The 21,248-nt window shown below is 46.6% G+C and overlaps 1 protein-coding gene across 1 annotated transcript in view; it reads right to left on the bottom strand.

Moving 5' to 3' along the window:
- Window positions 1-1,874: 1,874 nt before the first annotated feature.
- The window catches only part of epb41l5 (erythrocyte membrane protein band 4.1 like 5), a 218,616-nt gene continuing 199,242 nt past the window's right edge, over window positions 1,875-21,248 (bottom strand). The window contains 4 exon segments of the mRNA XM_085986877.1: window positions 1,875-8,255; window positions 10,368-10,395; window positions 10,398-10,491; window positions 14,148-14,225. Coding sequence (XP_085843003.1) covers window positions 8,192-8,255; window positions 10,368-10,395; window positions 10,398-10,491; window positions 14,148-14,225 — 264 coding nt within the window. The 3' untranslated portion in view covers window positions 1,875-8,191.

Raw genomic sequence — 21,248 nt, 5'->3', positions numbered from 1 at the left:
GAACCACTCAAGGTTTTACTGTGCAAGAGAGAGAGAGGCCAATGAGAGAAACCTCTGCGATCTAGGAAAACCCCTTACACGAATGAATTGGATGTTGCTGCCCTTTAGGAACTAAGCATATTGAATAGCTTTCAGTATCTCCATCCTCCCAGCCTTACACTTTGGGTCCCCTTAAGCCGTTATTTAAATAAGGGTATCTTCAACTGAATAAGTAGGGTTTTAAATTATACGGAAAGCACTCAATGCAGAAACAGGAAAAGGCCATTCCACCATTCGACCCTGTTCTGCTATTCAGTTCGATCACGGCTGATTACCTCAACTCCATTTCCCTTGATACCCTTACCTGACAAAGATCTAGCGATCTCAGTCTAAAAAATTTCAATGGACCCAGCATCCGCTGCCTTTGAGAGGAGCGAGTTCCAGAGTTCCACAACCCTTTGTGGAAAAAGTGCTTCCTGATTTCACTCCTAAATGGCTTGGTCTAATTTTAAGATTTATACCCCCTTGTTCTGGATGCCAATACTAGAGGAAATAGTTCCTCTATCTATTTTAAAGACCTGGATTCGATTAGATAAGGAAGTGTCAAAGAAAGTAATGCAAGTGCTGAGGAATAGAATACTTTGGATACTAGGGGATAGATTTTGACTTTGTGTGAGAGTGTAAAATGGGTGATAGCGAGTCAGCAGCCCATTTTACATCTCCCGATTTTTATTTCCGTTTTACACTATTACGCAGTCAGGAAAAACCCTCGTGAGCAGTAACACAAACCAGAAGTATACAAAAACCCCATCTACACCGCCCCAACAATGTGCCTCAGTACATTCTCCTGCACCAGTGTGCCATTTTCTATCCTTGTAACTTCCTGTTCTAAAGTGCTGGAGAGGCTACTACCCTACAGACTAGCCCCATCAGCGAGCCAACCATCCCTAAGGAGCAAGCGGGCTTCCGGCGCGGCCATAACTGCTGGGACCAAGTGGTAGCTTTAACAACGCCCATCGAAGCATCGTCATAAACCAATGGGCCTAATTAGAAACTGACAATGTGCTCCATGAAAAATCAGCCAAAGTTCTTGGAATTCATCATCATAGAAACTGGATTGGATTTATTCCGTCAGTGTAAATCAGTGACCCCGAAACCTGTCTATTGTTCTGGTTTCAATTCAACTTCATTCTGACTTTAGTAAAATGGCCTAAGCCATTTCACAGGAGCGTTATCAGACAGAATTTGACACCGAGCCACAGAAGGACACACATCAGGAGAGGTGACCAAAAGCTTGGTCAAAGAGGTAGGTTTTAAGGAGCATCTTAAAGGAGGAGAGATAGAAAGGCACAATATTGCCCCTAAGCTGCGCAGCCGCCCGCCAATCGGAAGGTCCCGTACAGGCCGCTCCCCGGCTGCAAGTTACCGCACGTGCACGGCTATGCAGCAAATTTAAAGGGACTGTGCACTTCGACCGCAAATTAGAGGGAACATTGGAGAGGCTTAGGGAGGGAATTCCAGAGCCAAGGGCCTAGGCAGCTGAAGGTAGAGCTGCCAATGGCGGAGCAATAATTGCATGAGGGCAGAATTGGAGGAACGCAGAATTCTCAGTGTTGTAGGGCTGAAGGAGGTTACAGAGATGGGGGGGGGGGGGGCGAAGACAGAGGGATTTGAAAACAAGTGAGAGAATTTTAAAGTCAAGCCGTTGCTGGATTGGAAGCCACTGTAGGTCAGCGAGCACAGGGCTGATGCATCAACGGGACGTGAAGCACACGGGCAGCAGAGTCTCGGATGAGCTCAAGTTTGCTGGAGGTCAAAAGTTTACAAAAGTCTTTAAGGGCGCTTAAAATAAAACGACGGCAGATGTGGTACAAACAACAGGAACTTCCTGCCAATTGCATCCAAGTAAATTTTTATTGTACCAGGAGAAAAATAAAAACTACACCGTATAAATGTACAAAAGAGTAAGTAAACTACAAACCACATACTTTCTTTAAACCAACATACAGTACATAGAAATACAGAAATCAGTGCTGTGCCTCTAATACTGGTCTATACATAAACTACTCATTGTGAAGACGCTGTGAAACGTGCATTTTTAATCAAAAATAAATTACAGTTCGAGGACTAGTGAAAATTGCACTTGTACATGAAGTTCTAGAGCTATAAATTAACAAGACAAATAACATTTGAAGGACAGTAGTTCTATCTTGTACACAAGCTGATAAATATGCTTGTATACTTTATTCTATTTTTCTCCCCTCTCTTGAGGGCACTGACACAGGAGAACCATCCAGTACCTCAAACTAAGTGGCAATCCTTCATGGCTCAGCCTAGATGGTGTGGGTTGGCAGCCTATTCAACTGCAGTGGGCAGCACACCCTATCATATCCCAACTCACATCCATGTATTTTTCAATCACCTAGGGTCCAGGCAGTGGATAAGGATCGGGATCCCTGGCTGATCATTTCTCCCTCGTTAGCCCAGGGTAGTGTACAAAAGTCCAGGCTGTTTGTTTCTCATAGAATCTTACAGCACAGGAGGCGGCCATTTGGCCCATCGTGCCTGTGCCGGCTCTTTGCCAGAGCTGTCCAATTAATCCCACTCCCCCCGCTCGTTCACTTTCAAGTATTGATCCCAATTCCCTTTTGAAAGTTACTATTGAATCTGCTTCCTTACAGGCAGTGCATTCCAGGCCATAACAACTCGCTGCGTTAAACAAAAAAATTCTCTTCATCTCCCCCCTGGAATTTTGTAGGATTCCTAAATGGCAACCCCAGCAGAGATCAACTAACTCAGCACAGACTGAGGGTGGGGCTAAATCTGGGCCCTTCCTTGACTACATGGGTCAATAGCCTGCTGGGTGCATGCAGCTTTCTTTCGATAAGCCAGCTCCATTGTTACCCTTCCCGCCCAGCCTGGTTTTTTTACAAGTCACGGTTACTTTCAAATCTAATTCTCATCTGACTACTTTTTCTCCTTCGTTTCATACTGTCCATTATTCCAAAAACAGAGAAGGTTAAGGGGAGATTTAATGGAGGCGTTCATAATTTTGAGCGGTTTTCATTGAGTAAATAAGTAGAAACGGTTTCCTCTGGCGGGAGGGTTGGTAACCATAGGACTCTGATTTAAGATAATTCGCAAAAGAACCAGTGGGGAGATGAAGAGAATTTTTTTTACGCAGCGAGTTAGGATCTGGAATACATTGCCTGAAAGGGCGGTGAAAGCAGATTTAATAGGAACTTTCAAAAGGGAAATGGCTAAAATACTTTAAAAGGAAAAGTGAAAGAGCAAGGGAGCGGGGCTAATTGGAAAAGCTCTTTTACAGGCACAGTGGGCCGAATGGCCTGCTTCTGTGCTATAAGATTCTATGAAAAACAAAGAGACTGGACCTTTGGCTCACTCTTGTGGGCGAGGTGAATTTATGAACTGGTGCTGGGGAATTGATCCCATGGGATGCTTTAGAAATGGCAGAGGCCCCTTCCGTCTTTTGAGGAGTTATTCTGCGATTGTGCTGATGCGGCACATTGACTGTAGGTTACCCAGGCCTTCCATTAATTACAGGAAGACCCAGAAGCATGTGACTGACACCAGTAATTATGAAATTATTAATAGTTCAGATGCCCCGTACCAGATATTAGTGTGACTGACTGGATTTAAGTTTGCACACAGTTTGGGCCATAGGAGCAGGAGTAGGCCGCTCAGCCCCTCGAGCCTGTTCCACCATTCAATTAGACCATTGCTGATCTGTACCTCAACCCCATTTACCCGCCTTTGTTCCAAATCCCTTGCTACCCTTACCTAACAAAGATCGAGCAATCTTGGTCTTCAAATTTTCAATTGTTCCCCCCCCCCGCCAACCCCCCAGCAGCCCCAGTATTTTTTTGGGGGTGGTGAGGGGAGTTCCAGATTTCCACTATCCTTTGTGTGAAGAAGTGCTTCCTGATTTCACTCCTGAATAGCTGAGCTCTAATTTTATTATGTTCTCTTGCTCTGGATTCCCCCACCCGAGGAAACAGATTCTCTTTACCTACCCTATCGAATCCTTTCGTCACTTTAAACCCCTTGATTAGAGCGCCCCCTAATCTTCTGTACTCAAGGGGTGACAAGCTACGTTCCTGCAACTCTGCATAATTTAACCTTTTTAAGCCCCGGTTTCATTCTGGTGAACCTGCGCTGCACCCACTGCGAGGCCAATAGATCTGGGGCAGAGTTGTACCCAGAACTGAACGCGGTGCTCCATGCAAACAAGCATAAAAAGCTCATGGAGCACCACTGAAGCTCCAAGTGTTGGCTGTGGCTAAGAGTGCTGGAAAATGCAGCGTTCGTTGCCCCAGTTCGGGGCGTTGTTCATGCACTCGCTTGAAACCAATAACTTCCTGGGCACAACCTCGGCCGAGTGGATCGGAGTTATACTGCCAGCTGAGTCACTCTTGGAGGAAGGAAACTGAAGCTTGACCCAGGCGTGCTCCGCTCAGCAGTACGGAACGGAAGGAATTTTGGGCGCAGCAGGTCCACCCTTGAAATGATGCAAGGCTACCTCCCCGAGGAACCATTACATCACTTGCCTCACGTAATACAAGTAACCTAACACTCGAGTTACATGACACAAATTATGTTATGAAACTAAAATTATACATCAGCCTGACTGCGCAGTATGACCAGCTTTATGGACTCTACGCATACTTTTCACAGGAATGTCAAGTTGTCTTTAACCAGTGTGTTTAATGAAGACAAGCATAGAAGGAAGAGACATGTTCTTTTGTGCTTCCTACATCCTCGATTCCCAGTAGAAAGCGCAAAGAAGAAACTGATATGAAACTATACAAGTACATTAAGAAGAGAATGACCATCAGTCTCTCCATTTTAATCATAGTAGCTGCCAGGTCTCATTACAAATTGTGACCGCAATATTCAATCCGTTTCCCCATCCTCCTCAGTGTGACCAAGAGATACATTTTTCAGAACTTCAATTAACTGAACTTATTCTCTTATGACTAGATAAACTAACACTACACCATAAAAAAATGATGTATTTTTTCATTACACCAGGATACAAAAGGGAGAGTTGTGCTGATTAAGATTTTTGTTTAAGAATGTCTACACCATCAGGGTGAGCAGGTTAAAGCCTCTACGGCTCAATTCTATAACGAACAAGGAAAAAAAAAGCACCAAAGAAATACTTGTATTTATACAGCGGATCATTGAAACATTTCATAGTGGAATTACTCTTTGGAGCGCGGTGGTTGTTGTGTAGGCAAGACACCAATGTCCTACAAACAGCAATGAGATGAATGACCATTTCATCTGGTGGCTGTGGATTGAGGGAGGAATGTTGGCCAAGACACGGGGAGAATTGGCTGCTTTTCAAGGGGTGCCATGGGATCACCCGGACAAGCAGACAGGATCTCAGTTTATCACAGAAATCACAGAATCACAGAAACCCCACAGTGCAGATAGAGGCCATTTCGGCCCATCGAGCCTGCACCGAGACATATCCCACCCGATCCCCGTAACCCCACGTATTTAATCCCCCTAACACTAAGGGTCAATTTATCATAGCCAATCAACCTAACCCGCACATCTTTGGACTGTGGGAGGAAACCGGAGCACCCGGAGGAAACCCACGCAAACACGGGGAGAATGTGCAAACTCCACACAGTCGCCCGAGGCCGGATTCGAACCCGGGTCCCTGGCGCTGTGAGGCAACAGTGCTAACCACTATGCCACCGTGGGGTGGGATCCCATCCCAAAGGGCAGCAACTTGAGCAACGCAATACTGCAGCGGGAGTCCTGGTGTAGAGGCTGAACACATGTCCTTCTGTAGAGGCTGAACACATGTCCTTCTGACCCAGTGAGAGGAACAGAGCTAAGCTGCCGTGCTTGAGGGACGATGAGCGGATAACAAACGCAGGTCCTGCAGCAGTGGGGGGGGTTTGTGATGTGGGCTGGAGAGCTACACTGGTTGTAGTCAACCATCGGTAGAAGGAGCAACAAAGAGTAGCTCTCAGGAGGAGATGAAGCTGGGTAGGAATGGGGGCAACAGAGGGACAATGTGAACAACACCTCCCCACCACAAATATTGAAAGTGTGCAATGCAACAATAGCAATCAGTAGCTGGACATTTTTTTTTTTGGGGGTGGTGGGGGAGAGAGAAAATATGACGAGCAATTACCATGCAGCAGATTTGATCATCCTATGATTAAAAAAAGACTAATCGCAGCACCAGCGAGTCAAGGTGCTAATTACCACGGAGACATCTTCCCTCCCGAAGAAAGGGAGGTAAACGATATAGGGCCAGTCATGGCAAGCACAGGAGTTGTATTAATATTCACTACTTTTATGAAGAACTTTAAAGAGTGCACTGATCCATTACCAGTTTATACACACTCCCTTGATCTCAGTAAAGTCGCACAAAAGATTCTCAACGGTTGTACCTAAGGGGGGGGGGGGGCAGTTGGAGAAGACAGTGTGAAAGCTGCACAACAGGTCACGATCGTGTGGAATAGTAGCTGCACATTTAGTTTACTCAGTGGGAGTTTTTACTCACCGCGCTCCTCTGCTAAGTGTTCAAATGCAACTTGCTGCCGAGTTAAAAGTCACCCGGCTTGGAGCAGTAACATTTTATACCACGGGGAGGTGGTGGAAACAGAACGTGATGAGGGGGGGTCTTCCTCTGGATAGATACTGGAAATGTAGCTCACAAGATAAATGGAGCGGACATCGCTCCCACTTAAAGCACCCACACGTCCCCACAGAATGAATTCTGCCCGCCATAAATGGGAGAGCAGGGGTGAAGCCCTTGCCCCACAGCGAGAGTGCGCTGGCCAGATAGGAGAAGGCATGGGGAACTGCTCACTCTAGGCTACCCACACACAGCTCTAAGAATCCAATTATGGAGCAGCATCAGGTGGAATGCATGCTGCAGGGTGTTTGGGGAAGGAGTTGGGGTGTGGGGGGGGTGCGAGAGGGAGAGGGGGGCCTGGAAGAAACAAAGATGTAAATGGAGAGGAGAATGCAAGGGATTTAAAAAAACCTTTAGTTGGGGGAAAAAAAAGTTACAATATTACAAACATTACTGGTTGAAAGTTACATGGTCTCGGAGTTTTTCTTCCCACCCCCCCTCCACCTCTTCACAAGCCGTGTTGTCCTTTTCCCCCTCCATGTTCCTGACATCTGATGAAGGATGCTGGGTGAAGCCATCTGCCTCTTTCAGACGCGGATCGGTCTGCTGTGCCGTCCCAGGATTTTCCATACATTTACTGGTTCTAAACACTCTGCGCTGGTGAGGGAATAATTCAATTCTATTCTTTCGATAAGCTCAAGTCCTCTTCCGCTTTGAAAGGGCCCCTCCCGAGGACCTCAAATCGGAAAGTTATTAAAACCGTTGCCAGAGCATGAGGAGACTTCAGGAGAATCAGTGTAATTCAGGATCCGTGATGGTGCTATCCTCCCTCTCCATTCCCCAGATATGTATGTATGTATGTATGTATTATATATATATATAAATATATATATATATAATATATACACACACACACATATGTATAGAGAGATGCCTTAGAATTTAACAACAATCTGAGAAGTTACTTCTCAAAAGTGATACGCGCAATATATGCAAGGGCTGATCCTGCAATCCGATGCTCCAGCGGGAAGCCGCGCTCAATGGGAGAGCATGGGTCAGAGAATGATGTTGTAACCCTCTCTCCGACCTGCAGACACAGCTCCCTGTTCGCAGCCAGTGATTACCCCTTTAGTGTCACTCAAGCTTCTGACAGCAGTTCATTTTTTTTTTTTAAGCATCAGTAGTCAACACACACCTTTCACCGCGCCGGCAAACGGCGGCATATATTTTTGAGATGAAATTATTGTGGTTGTTCCAGTTTTTGAATGCCGCCTGTTTCTCCAGTAGTTTTAAGCCATCAGCAGCTTGGAGGAATTCACATTCTCTTTAATTAGGAACCAAAAGCCTTTTTTGTTCCAGTTTGTTGCGGGTGCGAATAGCAAGATTCCACCAGGAGGGCGTCCCACTTCAGCCAACGTCCCATGCGTTTGAAAGGGGGGAAAAAGTGTGGAGCTGGGATTTTGTACAAAAAGGTTGTCAATGTTGCTGGGTTACTCCACGTGGAATATCGCTCATCTTACAGTCTGAAGGCCACCTTTGACTGTCGTGTTCATTTCTTAAACAGCTAAAAGGCAAGCCCTGTAGTTCTCACAGCTCTGTTGTCAGCAGCCCCTTGGGCCTCGTAGTCTTCTCCACATCCTTCGTGATAATGCTGCAGGAGGTAAACAGCATCCATCACAACACATTAACAACTGACACAACATCTTCAACAGTGAACGTTCCCAAGGTGCTTTATGGAGAGGAGAGCACTGTACATGAGTTGGGAGGGGTTGGAGGGGCGGGGGGAGGGGGGTTAGCGTTAGGGGAGGTGTCTGAAGCTCTTGGTTGAGGAGGTGGATTCTGAGGTGGTTTTTCAAAGAGACATTGCAAGGCACGTTAGGTTAGGACACAACTGGAGGATTGCGCCCAGTTCAGGTCACCACACTTTAGGAAGGATGTGAAGGCCCTTGAGAGGGTGCAGAGGAGATTTACCAGAATGGTTCTGGGGATGGGGGATCTTAGCTAAAAGGACAGGTTGGAGAAGCTGGATTTGTTTTCATTAGAGCAAAGGAGGTTGAGGGGGTGACTTGATAGAGGTGTACAAGATTATGACGGATTTGGATAGGCTAGACGGGGAAAGGCTGTTCCCACTAGTTGATGGTACAAGGACTAGGGGACACAGATTTAAGGTTTTGGGCAAGAGATACAGGGGGGGGATGTGAGGAAAAACTTTTTTACGACCTGGAACTCGCTGCCGCCGGAAGTGGTGGAAGCGGAGACACTCAATGTTTTCAAGGGGAGACTGGATAGGCACTTGAGGGAAATAAACTTGCAGGGCTACGGGGATAGAGCGGGGGAATGGGACTGACTGGATTGCTCTACAGAGAGCCAGCATGGACTCGATGGACCGAATGGCCTCCTTCTGTGCCGTTATGACTATGACTATGGCAGAGGAACTTGGGGAGGTGGAGGGAATTCCAGAATTTTGGGCTGGACAGCTGAAGGATCTGCCATGAATGCTGGGGGTGGGGGGGGGGGGGGGGGGGGGGATGTTAACCACAGTAGATACGAGTCAGAAGAGCTGGCTAGGCAGTAAATCTAGGAGATTACAGAGGTCGGTGACACAAGGTCACAAAGGGATTTGAAGATGCAAACTTTAAAATTAATATATTGGGATATGGGGAAAGCACTGACAGTTGGCTAGAATGGTGGGGATGCGTGGAATTTAATACAAGATCGAACTGGGTGACAGAGGATGTGTTCATCAATAACTTTCAAATTCTCCGATAACAAATTAACTCAAACTAGTCAATCTCTCATGACACTGCACACCGGAAATTGGAGAATATGGCACCTCTCTTAACTGTCTCTGCTGCCTTCATCTTACTGTTTCGCTCTCTGCATCTCTCCCGACTCTTTTTGCTACTCTTGTTCACGTTCTGCCCCCCTCTCTTTCTTATCCGCTGGGCGGATGGTATGGCGTGGTGCAGCTGGGAATGCAGCCAATGACTGCAGCCTGCATTTGGGGTGAGGGATGTGGGGTAAACGTGGCCCTGATCGGCTCCCGCCCCATTTGCCAATCACTCGTGCTTCCACCCATGCCCATTGCTTCCCCTCGCCAGCACCAATTTTCCTCCCTACCACCCCCACTTGCTTCATAACCCCTACCCTTTTCACTCTGAACTGCCTGCTCAATCCCTGTACCCTTCCATTTCCCCTTGCTTCACCGTTACTCACGGCGAGGTAATTAGCCGGCTTCTAAATTCAACTGATTAAAAAAAAAATTTTTACATTTAAAAAAAGACATACACTCTCTCACTCAGCTTAATACACTTTTTAAAGTTAATGGAACACAAAGTCTACAACAGGTGCATCAGCGGAGCACACAGAAAATTTGTTTAAACCTTTATTTTGAACATTAGAGATTTCAGTCACAAAAAAAAATGATGGATGAAAACATTTTTGGCGATTTGTTCAAATCTGGTGGCCGAACTGCACGATCACGAGATCCTTTACGACCACTATAAAATAGCAGCTCTTGTGTGTCACACAGAGTGAGCGACACCTTTAACATTGAATATTCCTATCACAGCACCACCTACAAGAGTAACAGGTACTTCGTTTTCAATGAATAGTGCCACCCCACGTACCAAATTTATTATATAATAGATATACGACCACTTTGTTCTGGTGATCCAGTTCCCATTTGCCACTAAATACAAGGCTTGGTTTAAAGCATATTCAGTTATCCTACAGTGGCGGATGTTATTAGGCGAGACTTTACCTGGTTGGAAATGTCGACTCCAAGGAGACGGTAGTGGAAAGAGTGCAGGCTCAGCAACTGGCTTTGTTACTTTTACGGCAGAAGAGACATCACGATTGAAAATTCCATTAGCAACGACCCCACCCTATATGGACACCAACATTTTTGTAAAAAAAAAACACAAGACAGCAGAAGAAATAGCTGAACATTTCCTCCGTGAAGCTCGGCTGACGTTTTACGTTCAGCAGAAATTTCGGTTGACCAGCAATGCCTCAGCAGGAGAGCTGGGATCGTACGGGATAGAAGGAACAGCAATGATCAATTCTAGGTATGGCACTGAGCTCTTTAAAGGTGATGCTGCAGTGAAGTTGGCACTGATGGCTGTCACGTCTGCTGGCGGGAGACAAGGCCCACCAGAATAAATCATCTGAGTGGCTCAGATCAGAGACATGAAATAGCAGGTCTATAACAGGCTAGTTGAGGACGAGCACAAAAGGGTGATATGGAACTGAAAAAGACTACATAGAGTCATAACGGCACAGAAGGAGGTGATTCGGCCCATCGAGTCCGTGCCGGCTCTCTGTGGAGCAATCCAGTCAGTCCCATTCCCCCGCTCTATCCCCGTAGCCCTGCAAGTTTATTTCCCTCAAGTGCCTATCCAGTCTCCCCTTGAAAACATTGAGTGTCTCCGCTTCCACCACTTCCGTCAGCAGCGAGTTCCAGGTCCTCACCACTCGCTGCGTAAAATAGTTTTTCCCTCACGTCCCCCCTGTATCTCTTGCCCAAAACCTTAAATCTGTGTCCCCTAGTCCTTAGAGTCATAGAGTTATACAGCACAGAAAGAGACCCTTCGGCCCATCGTGTCCGCGCCAGCCATCAAGCCCTGTCTATTCTAATCCCATTTTCCAGCACTTGGTCCGTAGCCTTGTATGCTATGGCGTTTCAAGCGCTCATCTAAATGCTTCTTGAATGTTGTGAGGGTTCCTGCCTCTACCACCCTTTCAGGCAGTGAGTTCCAGATTCCAACCACCCTCTGGGTGAAAAAGTTTTTCCTCAAATCCCCTCTAAACCTCCTGCCCCTTACCTTGAAACTATGTCCCCTGGTTATTGACCCCTCTACTAAGGGGAAAAGTTCCTTTCTATCTACCCTATCTATGCCCCTCATAATTTTGTACACCTCAATCAGGTCCCCCCTCAGCCTTCTCTGCTCTAAGGAAAACAACCCCAGCCTGTCCAGTCTCTCTTCATAGCTGAAGCGCTCCAGCCCAGGTAACATCCTGGTGAATCTCCTCTGCACCCTCTCCAATGCAATCACATCCTTCCTATAGTGTGGCGACCAGAACTGCACACAGTATTCCAGCTGTGGCCAAACTAATGTTTGGTACAGCTCCATCATAACCTCCCTGCTCTTATATTCTATGCCTCGGCCAATGAAGGCAAGTATCCCATATGCCTTCTTAACCACCTTATCTACCCTGTCCTGCTGCCTTCAGGGATCTATGTACATGCACACCAAGGTCCCGCTGATCCTCTGTCCTTCCTAGGGTCCTACCATTCATTGTATATTCCCTTGCCTTGTTAGTCCTTCCAAAATGCATCACCTCACACTTTTCAGGGTTAAATTCCATTTGCCACTGTTCTGCCCGTCTGACCAACCCGTCTATATCGTCCTGTGGCCGGAGACCTCCCTCCTCGCTATTTACCACTCCACCAATTTTTGTGTCATCTGCGAACTTACTGATCATACCTCCTACATTCATAAACAAATCATTAATGTACACTACAAACAGCAAGGGACCCAGCACCGATCCCTGCGGTACACCACTGGACACAGACTTCCAGTCAGAAAAACAACCTTCGACCATCACCCTCTGCCTCCTGCCACTAAGCCAATTTTGGATCCAATGTGCCAAATTGCCCTGGATCCCATGGGCTCTTACCTTCTTGACCAGTCTCCCATGTGGGACTTTGTCAAAAGCCTTACTGAAGTCCATGTAGACTACATCAACTGCACTACCCTCATCCACACACTTAGTCACCCCCATTCAAAATTCAATCAAATTGGTTAGACATGATCTCCCCCTGACAAATCAATGCTGACTATCCTTGATTAATCCTTGTCTCTCCAAGTGGAGACTAATTCTGTCCCTCAGAATTTTTTCCAATAATTTCCCTACCACTGATGTTAGGCTCACTGGCCTGTAATTCCTTGGTTTATCCCTACTACCCTTCTTGAATAATGGTACTACGTTAGCGGTCCTCCAGTCCCGCCCCTGTGGCCAGAGAGGTTCTGAAAATTTGTGTCAGAGCCCCTGCAATCTCCTCCCATGCCTCACACAGCAGCCTGGGATACATCTAGTCTGGGCCTGGGGATTTATCCAGTTTTAAGCCCGCTAAAACCGCTAGTACCTCCTCCCTCTCACTGCTAATTTGTTCAAGTATATCACAATCCCCCTGCCTGATTTCTATGCCTACATCGTCCTTCTCCATAGTGAACACAGATGCAAAATATTCATTAAAACCTCACCTACATCTTCTGGCTCTACACACAGATTGCCACTTTGGTCCCTAATGGACCCTATTCTTTCCCTGGTTATCCTCTTGCCCTTAATATACTTATAAAACACCTTGGGATTTTCCTTTATTTTGCCTGCCAGTGTTTTTCATGCCCCCTCTTCGCTCTTCTAATTTCTTTAAGTACCCCCCTGCACTTTCTAGGGCTTCCATTGTTTTTAGTCCTTTGTATCTGCCAAAAGCCTCCCTTTTTTTTCCTAATCCATTCTTGTATAACCCTGGACATCCAGGTTTCCCCGGACTTGTTGGTCCCACCCTTGACCTTTACGGGAACATGTTGGCGCTGTACTCTCTATTTCCTTTCTGAATGACTCCCCACTGCTCGGATGTGGATTTTCTACAAGTAGCTGATCCCAGTCCACTTTGGCCAGATCCTGCCTTATCATATTAAAATCGGCCTTGCCCCAATTTAGAACCTTTATTTCCAGTCCATCTTTGTCCTTTTCCATGACTACCTTAAATCTCACCGAATTATGGTCACTGTCACCAAAATGCTCTCCTACTGACACTTCTACCACTTGCCCGCTACATTCCCTAGAATTAGGTCCAGTACCGCCCCCTCTCTTGTAGGACTTTCTACATGCTGGCTCAAGAAGCTCTCCTGGATGCACTTTAAGAATTCCTTGTACCATCAACTAATGGGAACAGCCTTTCCAAACCCGTCATAATCTTGTACACCTCTATCAAATCACCTCGCAACCTCCTTTGCTCTAATGAAAACAAATCCAGCTTCTCCAACCTGTCCTTGTAGCTAAGATCCCCCATCCCCGGAACCATTCTGGTAAATTTCCCCTGCACCCTCTCTAGGGCCTTCACATCCTTCCTAAAGTCTGGTGACCAGAACTGGACACAATACTCCAGTTGTGGGCTAACCAGCGCTTTATAAAGGTTCAGCATAACTTCTCTACTTTTGTACTCAATACATAAGCCAATAAGGTGTAGAAAAGTACAATATTAGTGGGCCCTTTGAAATCTGCTCTGGAATGTGTTGCTTGGCAACGCATGTCGCTAAACTATAGGTTGTCTTGAAGTGAAACTTTGGACTCTCTCATCCCTTTGACTCTTCTCATTAATAGATAATTAAACAGATCCTCCAACGCCAAGGAAAGCAGAAAACGAGTGAGCTCCTGCAGACTGTGGTTTGTCGACGCGCGTCAGTGGGGTCAAATTACAGCTTCCCACGGCACCGACGAGACTCATTTACAAACAGAACGGTTTTCCACCTACCAGCGGGGTGGGGTCGGTGAAGTCGATCAGATTCTCGCTCAGTGCTGATAACAGGTTGTCTAGATCCTCAGCAACGTTCTGTAAACACAGCAAAGAGGCTTCATGTTCTGGGGCTGAGAAATGATAAAGCAGTGCAACTGGGGCTCCAGCGCACCGTGCCGCGGTGGGGGGGGGGGGGGTTCGCTAGTCGCAGCACCGCAACACTGGGAAGGCAAGGAGGGGAAGCCAATTACTTACCGCAATTGGTGATGGCTAAAAATTACAGGGGGGAAAGCTGCCCCAGCCCCGACTTGCTCTAGAATGTGTAGCAGAGGACTAGGAGCATTATTGGCACACAGGGACCTGGAAATAACTTGCGACAAAGGTAAAGGGTTAAGTTAGACTGAAAGAAGCGGATAGCTGACACATTGCCTGACTTTACCCCCAGCTCACATCCAGCATCACCGAAAGCCTTCATCAATCTCCAACTCCATCCTCACCGGCCTCCACCCCACAAACCCCATTGGCAACAACCTCTCTCACACCCGATCCTGCTCACCCACATCATCCCAGTCGCTGCTATCCTCCCTCCCCCCCCCACTGCCTAACCATCCCCATCACCTCCCCCCCCAGTACATCTTGTCCAATTATCAAATCAATCCGTGGTCACACACCGCCCCACCTCTACAACCCTCTCCAGTTTGCACGAGGAATTTTTTGAGGATGTAACTGGTAGAATAGATAAGGGAGAACCAGTGGATGTGGTGTATTTGGACTTTCAGAAGGCTTTCGATAAGGTCCCGCAGAAGAGATTAGCATGTAAAGTTAAAGCACATGGGATTAGGGGCAAGGTACTGACTTGGATAGAGAACTGGCTGGCAGACAGGAAGCAAAGAGTTGGAATAAACGGGTCTTTTTTCGAGTGGCAGGCAGTGACTAGTGGGGTACCGCAGGATCGGTGCGAGGACCCCAGCTATTCACAATATATATTAATGATCTAGACGAGGGAACTAGATGTAATATCTCCAAGTTTGCAGACGACACAAAGCTGGGTGGGCGTGTGTGCTGTGAGGAGGATGCCGAGAAACTCCAGTATGATTTGGACAGGTTGGGTGATCGGGCAGATGCAGTATAATGTGGATAAATGTGAGGTTATCCACTTTGGTGGCAAAAACAGGAAGGCAGATTATTATCTGAACGGCAATAGATTGGGAGAAGGGGAAGTGCAACGAGACCTGGGTGTCCTTGTGCACCAGTCGTTGAAGGTAAGCATGCAGGTGCAGCAGGCGGTTAAGAAGGCAAATAGTATGTTGGCCTTCGTAGTGAGAGGATTCGAGTACAGGAACAAGGATGTCTTGCTGCAGTTGTACGGGGCCTTGGTGAGACCACACCTTGAGTAGTGTGTGCAGTTTTGGTCGCCTTATCTGAGGAAGGATGTTCTTGCCATGGAGGGAGTGCAGCGACGATTCACCAGACTGATACCTGGGATGGCAGGAATGACGTATGAGGAGAGATTGGGTCGATTGGGCTTATACTCGCTGGAGTTTAGATGAGAGGGGATCTCATTGAAAGTTATAAAATTCTAACAGGACTAGACACAGGAAGGATGTTCCCGATGGCGGGGGAGTCCAGAACCAGGGGTCACAGTCTAAAGATAAGGGGTAAGCCATTTAGGACTGAGATGAGGAGGAATTTCTTCACCCAGAGAGTGGTGAACCTGTGGAATTCTCTACCACAGAAGGCAGTTGAGGCCAATTCATTAAATATATTCAAGAAGGAGTTGGATATATTTCTTAAGGCTAAAAGGATCAAGGGATATGGGGAGAAGGCAGGGACAGGGTACTGAGTTTGGATGATCAGCCATGATCTCGTTGAATGGCGGAGCAGGCTCGAGGGGCCGAATGGCCGACTCCTGCTCCTATCTTCTATGTTTCTATGTAAAGCTTCACCAGCCCAGGTGACGTCACCCGAAAATTCACTTCATTCATAAAAAAAATCCTCAAACTCTTTAAAGAGAGCGGCGAGATTCCAGAAATGGGAATCCCACGGGATAAACCGAATGATCCTTTCGAACGCTTTCTAAGAAATTCGCAGCCAGCTTGTTTTGGGTGGCCAGCATTACGTTTAGGGTGGCTAGAAAACAGGATAAGGTGTGCAATAAACAACAGAAAATGCTCAGCATCTGTGGGGAGAGAAACAGAGTTAACGATTCAGGTCGATGGCCTTTCCTCAGATAAGGCGTGTGTTTGTTGTGTGTTAGTACATTGCCGAGTGTTTCCCTGCTGCACTCCGGAGGCTAATTCATGCCAATACGGACAGCACTTTGTAAAGTGTCAGGTACCAATATTGGCAAATAAAAGGCGAGGGTTGATCGATATTCAGAAACTCTGCTTGGTGGCATATTTGAAGTATGTAAAACAAAAGTATTAGCTGTGCTTTTAATAAGATGGCAACGTTTAATTTGGTGTGATTGTTCCAGTAATGATTGATTATGTTCACCTATGTACTATATGTTTTAAATACAATGCTTCAAAGAGCAGGCTAGCGCCAGTTGAGACCCCCGATGGTGATGTGCAGTTGGAGGGTTTAACACTGGCGCATTGACGACTTGTTGCAAGGCCGTTCAGGGGTGAGGTCAGGAAGTACTTCTTCACAGGGTAGTGGAAATCTGGAACTCTTCCCCCCAAAAAAAAGATTGTTGAGGCTGGGGGTGGCTGGGTGGTGGGGGGGGGGGGGGGGGGGGGGGCGGGGGGGGGGGGGGGGTCAATTGAAACTTTGAAAACTGAGATTGATACTGTGCACTGTTCTGGTCTCCATATTGTAAAAAGGATATAGAGGCACTGGGGATGGTGCAAAAAAAAAAATTTTACAAAGATGGCACCAGAACTGATGATGTACTTATCAGGAAAGGCTGAACAGGCTGGGGCTCTCTTCTCTAGAAAAGAAAAGGCTAATGGGCGACCTAATAGAGGTCTTTAACCTATGAAACCCCCTTCATAATTTGAGAGGTAGAGAAGATGACCAAAATTAGGGGTCATAAATATAAGATAGTCGCTGAGAAATCCAATAGGGATTTCAGGAAGAACTCCCTACCACAAGGAGTAGATGAGGCAAATAGATGCATTTAAGGTGAGGCTAGGTAAGCACAAGGGAGAAAGGAATGGAAGGGTATGCCAATAGGGTGAGATGAAGTAAGGTGGGAGGAGGCTCGTGTGGAGCATAAACACCGTCATAGACCAGTTGGGCCGAATGACCTGTTTCTGTGCTGTAAATTCTTGTAATATGTTTGTAAAACATCTCTTCAACAACGTCTTTGTTTCCCCCGCCACTTCTCCTAATCCGATCAGACCCCCCCCCCTGCTCCATCAAGCACCTTGAAATATTTCACTACATTAAAGGTGCCATTTTGGCTCAAGTTAGCGGTGCTGGATTTTGGCTCTTGACCGTAGGGATGGACGAGCTTTGTATCTGCATCCAAAGCCTGGAATAAGCCAGTCATATTACCAGAACGAACCAGCATTCTACACGTTAAAACAACTCATCAAACCAAAGCACGGCAAGAATAAATTACGGTACAGGAACAGAACCAGTTGAGCCCTTTAGGATCTGACAGAGATGCAACCGCCAAAAGTGAACTGTGGAGTTATTAATGGCCTCTGACTCGGCATGGGTGAGTTAATTCTGAACTCCCCCACACCACTTGTGGTGACTGTAAAGTCTGTGGGTTGTGCAGTTAATAAATACACAGACTTCAGAAGTAACAAACAAACAGGTCTTTACTGTTCGAAGGTCCGGGCGAATCTGCCCCAGCAATCCTGCTACAACACTTATATACTGGTGTGGTCACTATCGGTATTACAGTATACAGAAGCCAAACAAATAGTGCCACACCTAAAGTAGTTCCCTTTGATGAACAGAATGGTTACATTCAATAGTTCCCTTAAAGATAGACGGGTACATACACTACAGTGACAGTGTAAACACTCCAACTGCACAGCAGTGAACCGCCTCACAGCATCATTACACCCAACGTGTGCGGCAACACCAACTCTTCATTGCCTTTATTTTAACGACCATTTGTTAACGCGCAACATATCATTTTATCGCAGCTTGGTGGCACCGAGCTAAAACTTCAGTTGTTTTAAAACGGTAAAGTCAAGGCAACGTGTATGATGACATCACCGAAACATCTCGTGGCACTTCGCACGCAAGGAATTACTTTCTTTCGAGACTGACTGTTACGGCAGCCAAACCCCCAGATAACAATAGCCAGAGCTGGGCTGGGGCGTCAGTGCGTCTCAGAGTTAACGTCTGTGTGACATCAAAAGCTAATTACAGAGCAATTAACAAGCCCTTTAAACGATCAGAATTACAGATTGTATGCGTCAAAAATACCAAGGGCGGAACCGTATATATTTAAAATCATTAAGTGTCACACCGAAATAGCAAACAAGTGACTCCAGATTGTCCAAATTACGTCGTTGCTCTTTATGCAGCGTCGTCTAGTGCATTAAATTTACAAGAAATAATTAACGAGTAACTGCGTTCAATCACGTGGGTTGTGATGGGCTGGAGAACAGGATGAGATTGAAAGGCTTTGCTCAGTGAGAACTGAAATCGTATTTTCAGGGGTCACATTTCAGAAATTAATGCTGGCTGTTTGAAAAAGAAGCATTTCAGGGTATTAGTACACAGTGGGAACAGAATGGGGTGCCCAATCTAAATAAAACACCAGTTCGGCCGCAGCTGGAGTACTGCGTCCAATTCTGGGCACCACACTTTAGGAAGGGCGTGAAGACTTGAGAGGATACAGAAGAGATTTACGAGAATGGTTCCAGGGATGAGGGATTACAGTTACCTGGATAGACTGGAGAAGCTGGGGTTGTTCTCCTTAGAGCAGAGAAGGCTAAGAGGAGGTTTGATAGCGGTGTTTCAAATCATGAAGGGTTTAGACAGAGTAAATAAAGAGAAACTGTTTCCAATGGCTGAAGGGTCGATATCCAGAGGGCACAGATTTAAGGTGATTGGCAAAAGAACCAGAGGCGACATGAGGAAAAACATTTTTACACAGCGAGCGGTTAGGATTGGAAATGCACTGCCTGGTAGGGTGGTGGGGGCAGGTTCAATAGTAGCCTTCAAAAGGGAACTGGATAAACACTTGGAGAAAAAAATTGCAGGGCTATGGGGAAAGAGCGGGGGAGTGGGACTAACTGGATCGCTCTTCGAAAGAGCCGGCGCAGACTCGATGGGCTGAATGGCCTCCTTCTGTGCTGTACTATTCTATGGTTCTATATCCCCAACAACTCAATTCCGTTGCATCTAGATTTCTTTGAATGTTGAGGGGTTTTTTTTGTACCGCATTTGCCTCATTGGTGAGTAAACCTGGATCCAAGATCTGTTAGTGTGAGCCACTTGCCATATATGGAGATTAATTTGGATTTAAACTTTAAGTGCGACCCGAAGGCGCCACGTGGCCCACAACAAGCTTGGACACTGGCGAAGCAGAACAAGGAGTTTTAACACAGCCTAAGATTTGGAGCGGCTGGAGAGGGGGGGGGTGGTGTCTGGGAACTTGGTGATTTTTAAAAATTTTATTTAAGGAATTCAATAGGTGGAGGCGGTTCATGAGGTTCTGTGAGGAAAGAAGGAAAGGCTCCATATCATCGTGTAATTATTGGGCCGCTGCCTTTAGGGATGATGCAGTGAATATCTTTGCCAGGTAGAACTGTCAGACAACAGAAGAAAAACTGATGCCTGGAGACCAAAAACAAAACATAGTCTTAATCCGAACACTTGGCAGAATGACTTGCGCGGATGAGTTACAGGAAAAAAACTAGAAATTTTAAGTAAACTCTTGATCACTGTCCCTTTTTGAAATCCTTTTTCTGGCTCTTGGTCACTTGGCCAGCCCTGCCCCGATTCTATTTAAGGTGGCTGCGACTCTGATCTCCTGGACAGAATGGCATTGCACGGAGTGCCGCCTCGAATTGGTTTTGGAATAGGACACAATTGCCTTGAACACGGAGTAAGCAGAGATGGTTGGAGAGTGAGAAAACTTGTGAAAACTACAGGCGTCCGTCCCCCCACCCCACCCCCGTCAGGTGAGCAATACACCAAGGAATGTGTCAGGCCAACTCGATGGTAGGCCTTCAAGTTGAAGGTACAGGTTTAATTCTCAGAGTTTAATGGCCAGTCAAATGACAACGTGGGGAGAGCTCGAGGCACGACGAGCAAACTCAGATTTGGCCTGGATTCAAAAGGGAGGCTCTCGCTTATCCCCAACACCATCACACAGAAACATAGAAGATAGGAGCAGGAGTAGGCCATTCGGCCCCTCGAGCCTGCTCCGCCATTCAATGCGATCATGGCTGATCATCCACATTCAGTAACCTGTCCCTGCCTCCTCCCCATACCCCTTGATCCCTTTAGTCTTAAGAAATATATCCAACTCTTTCTTGAATACATTTAATGAATTGGCCTCAACTGCCTTCTGTGGAAGAGAATTCCACAGGCTTACCACTCTCTGGGTGAAGAAATTCCTCCTCATCTCTGTCCTAAATGGTTTACCCCTTATCCTTAGACTGTGACCCCCCTGGTTCTGGACTCCCCGACCATCGGGAACATCCTTCCTGCATCTAGTCCTGTTAGAATTTTATAAGTTTCAATGAGATCCCCTCTCATTCTTCTAAACTCCAGCGAGTACAAGCCCAATCGACCCAATCTCTCCTCATACGTCATTCCTGCCAACCCTCTCGCTATGAAGGCCAACATACCATTTGCCTTCTTAACCGCCTGCTGCACCTGCATGCTTACCTTCAGCGACTGGTGCACAAGGACGCCTAGGTCTCGTTGCACTTATCCTTCTCCCAATCTATTGCCATTCAGATAATAATCTGCCTTCTTGTTTTTGACACCAAAGTGGATAACCTCGCATTTATCCACGTTATATTGCATCTGCCACGCTTCTGCCCAATTACCCAACCTGTCCAAATCATACTGGAGTTTCTCGGCATCCTCCTCACAGCACACACGCCCACCCAGCTTTGTGTCATCTGCAAACTTGGAGATATTACATCTAGTCCCCTCGTCCAGATCACCTATATATATAAATCGGTCGATCTG

The sequence above is a fragment of the Somniosus microcephalus genome, chromosome 4 (assembly GCF_052327205.1).
Source record: "Somniosus microcephalus isolate GS21.2 chromosome 4, FLI_Smic_1.0, whole genome shotgun sequence".
Lineage (NCBI taxonomy): Eukaryota > Metazoa > Chordata > Chondrichthyes > Squaliformes > Somniosidae > Somniosus > Somniosus microcephalus.
This window is presented reverse-complemented; position numbering and strand designations above follow the sequence as displayed.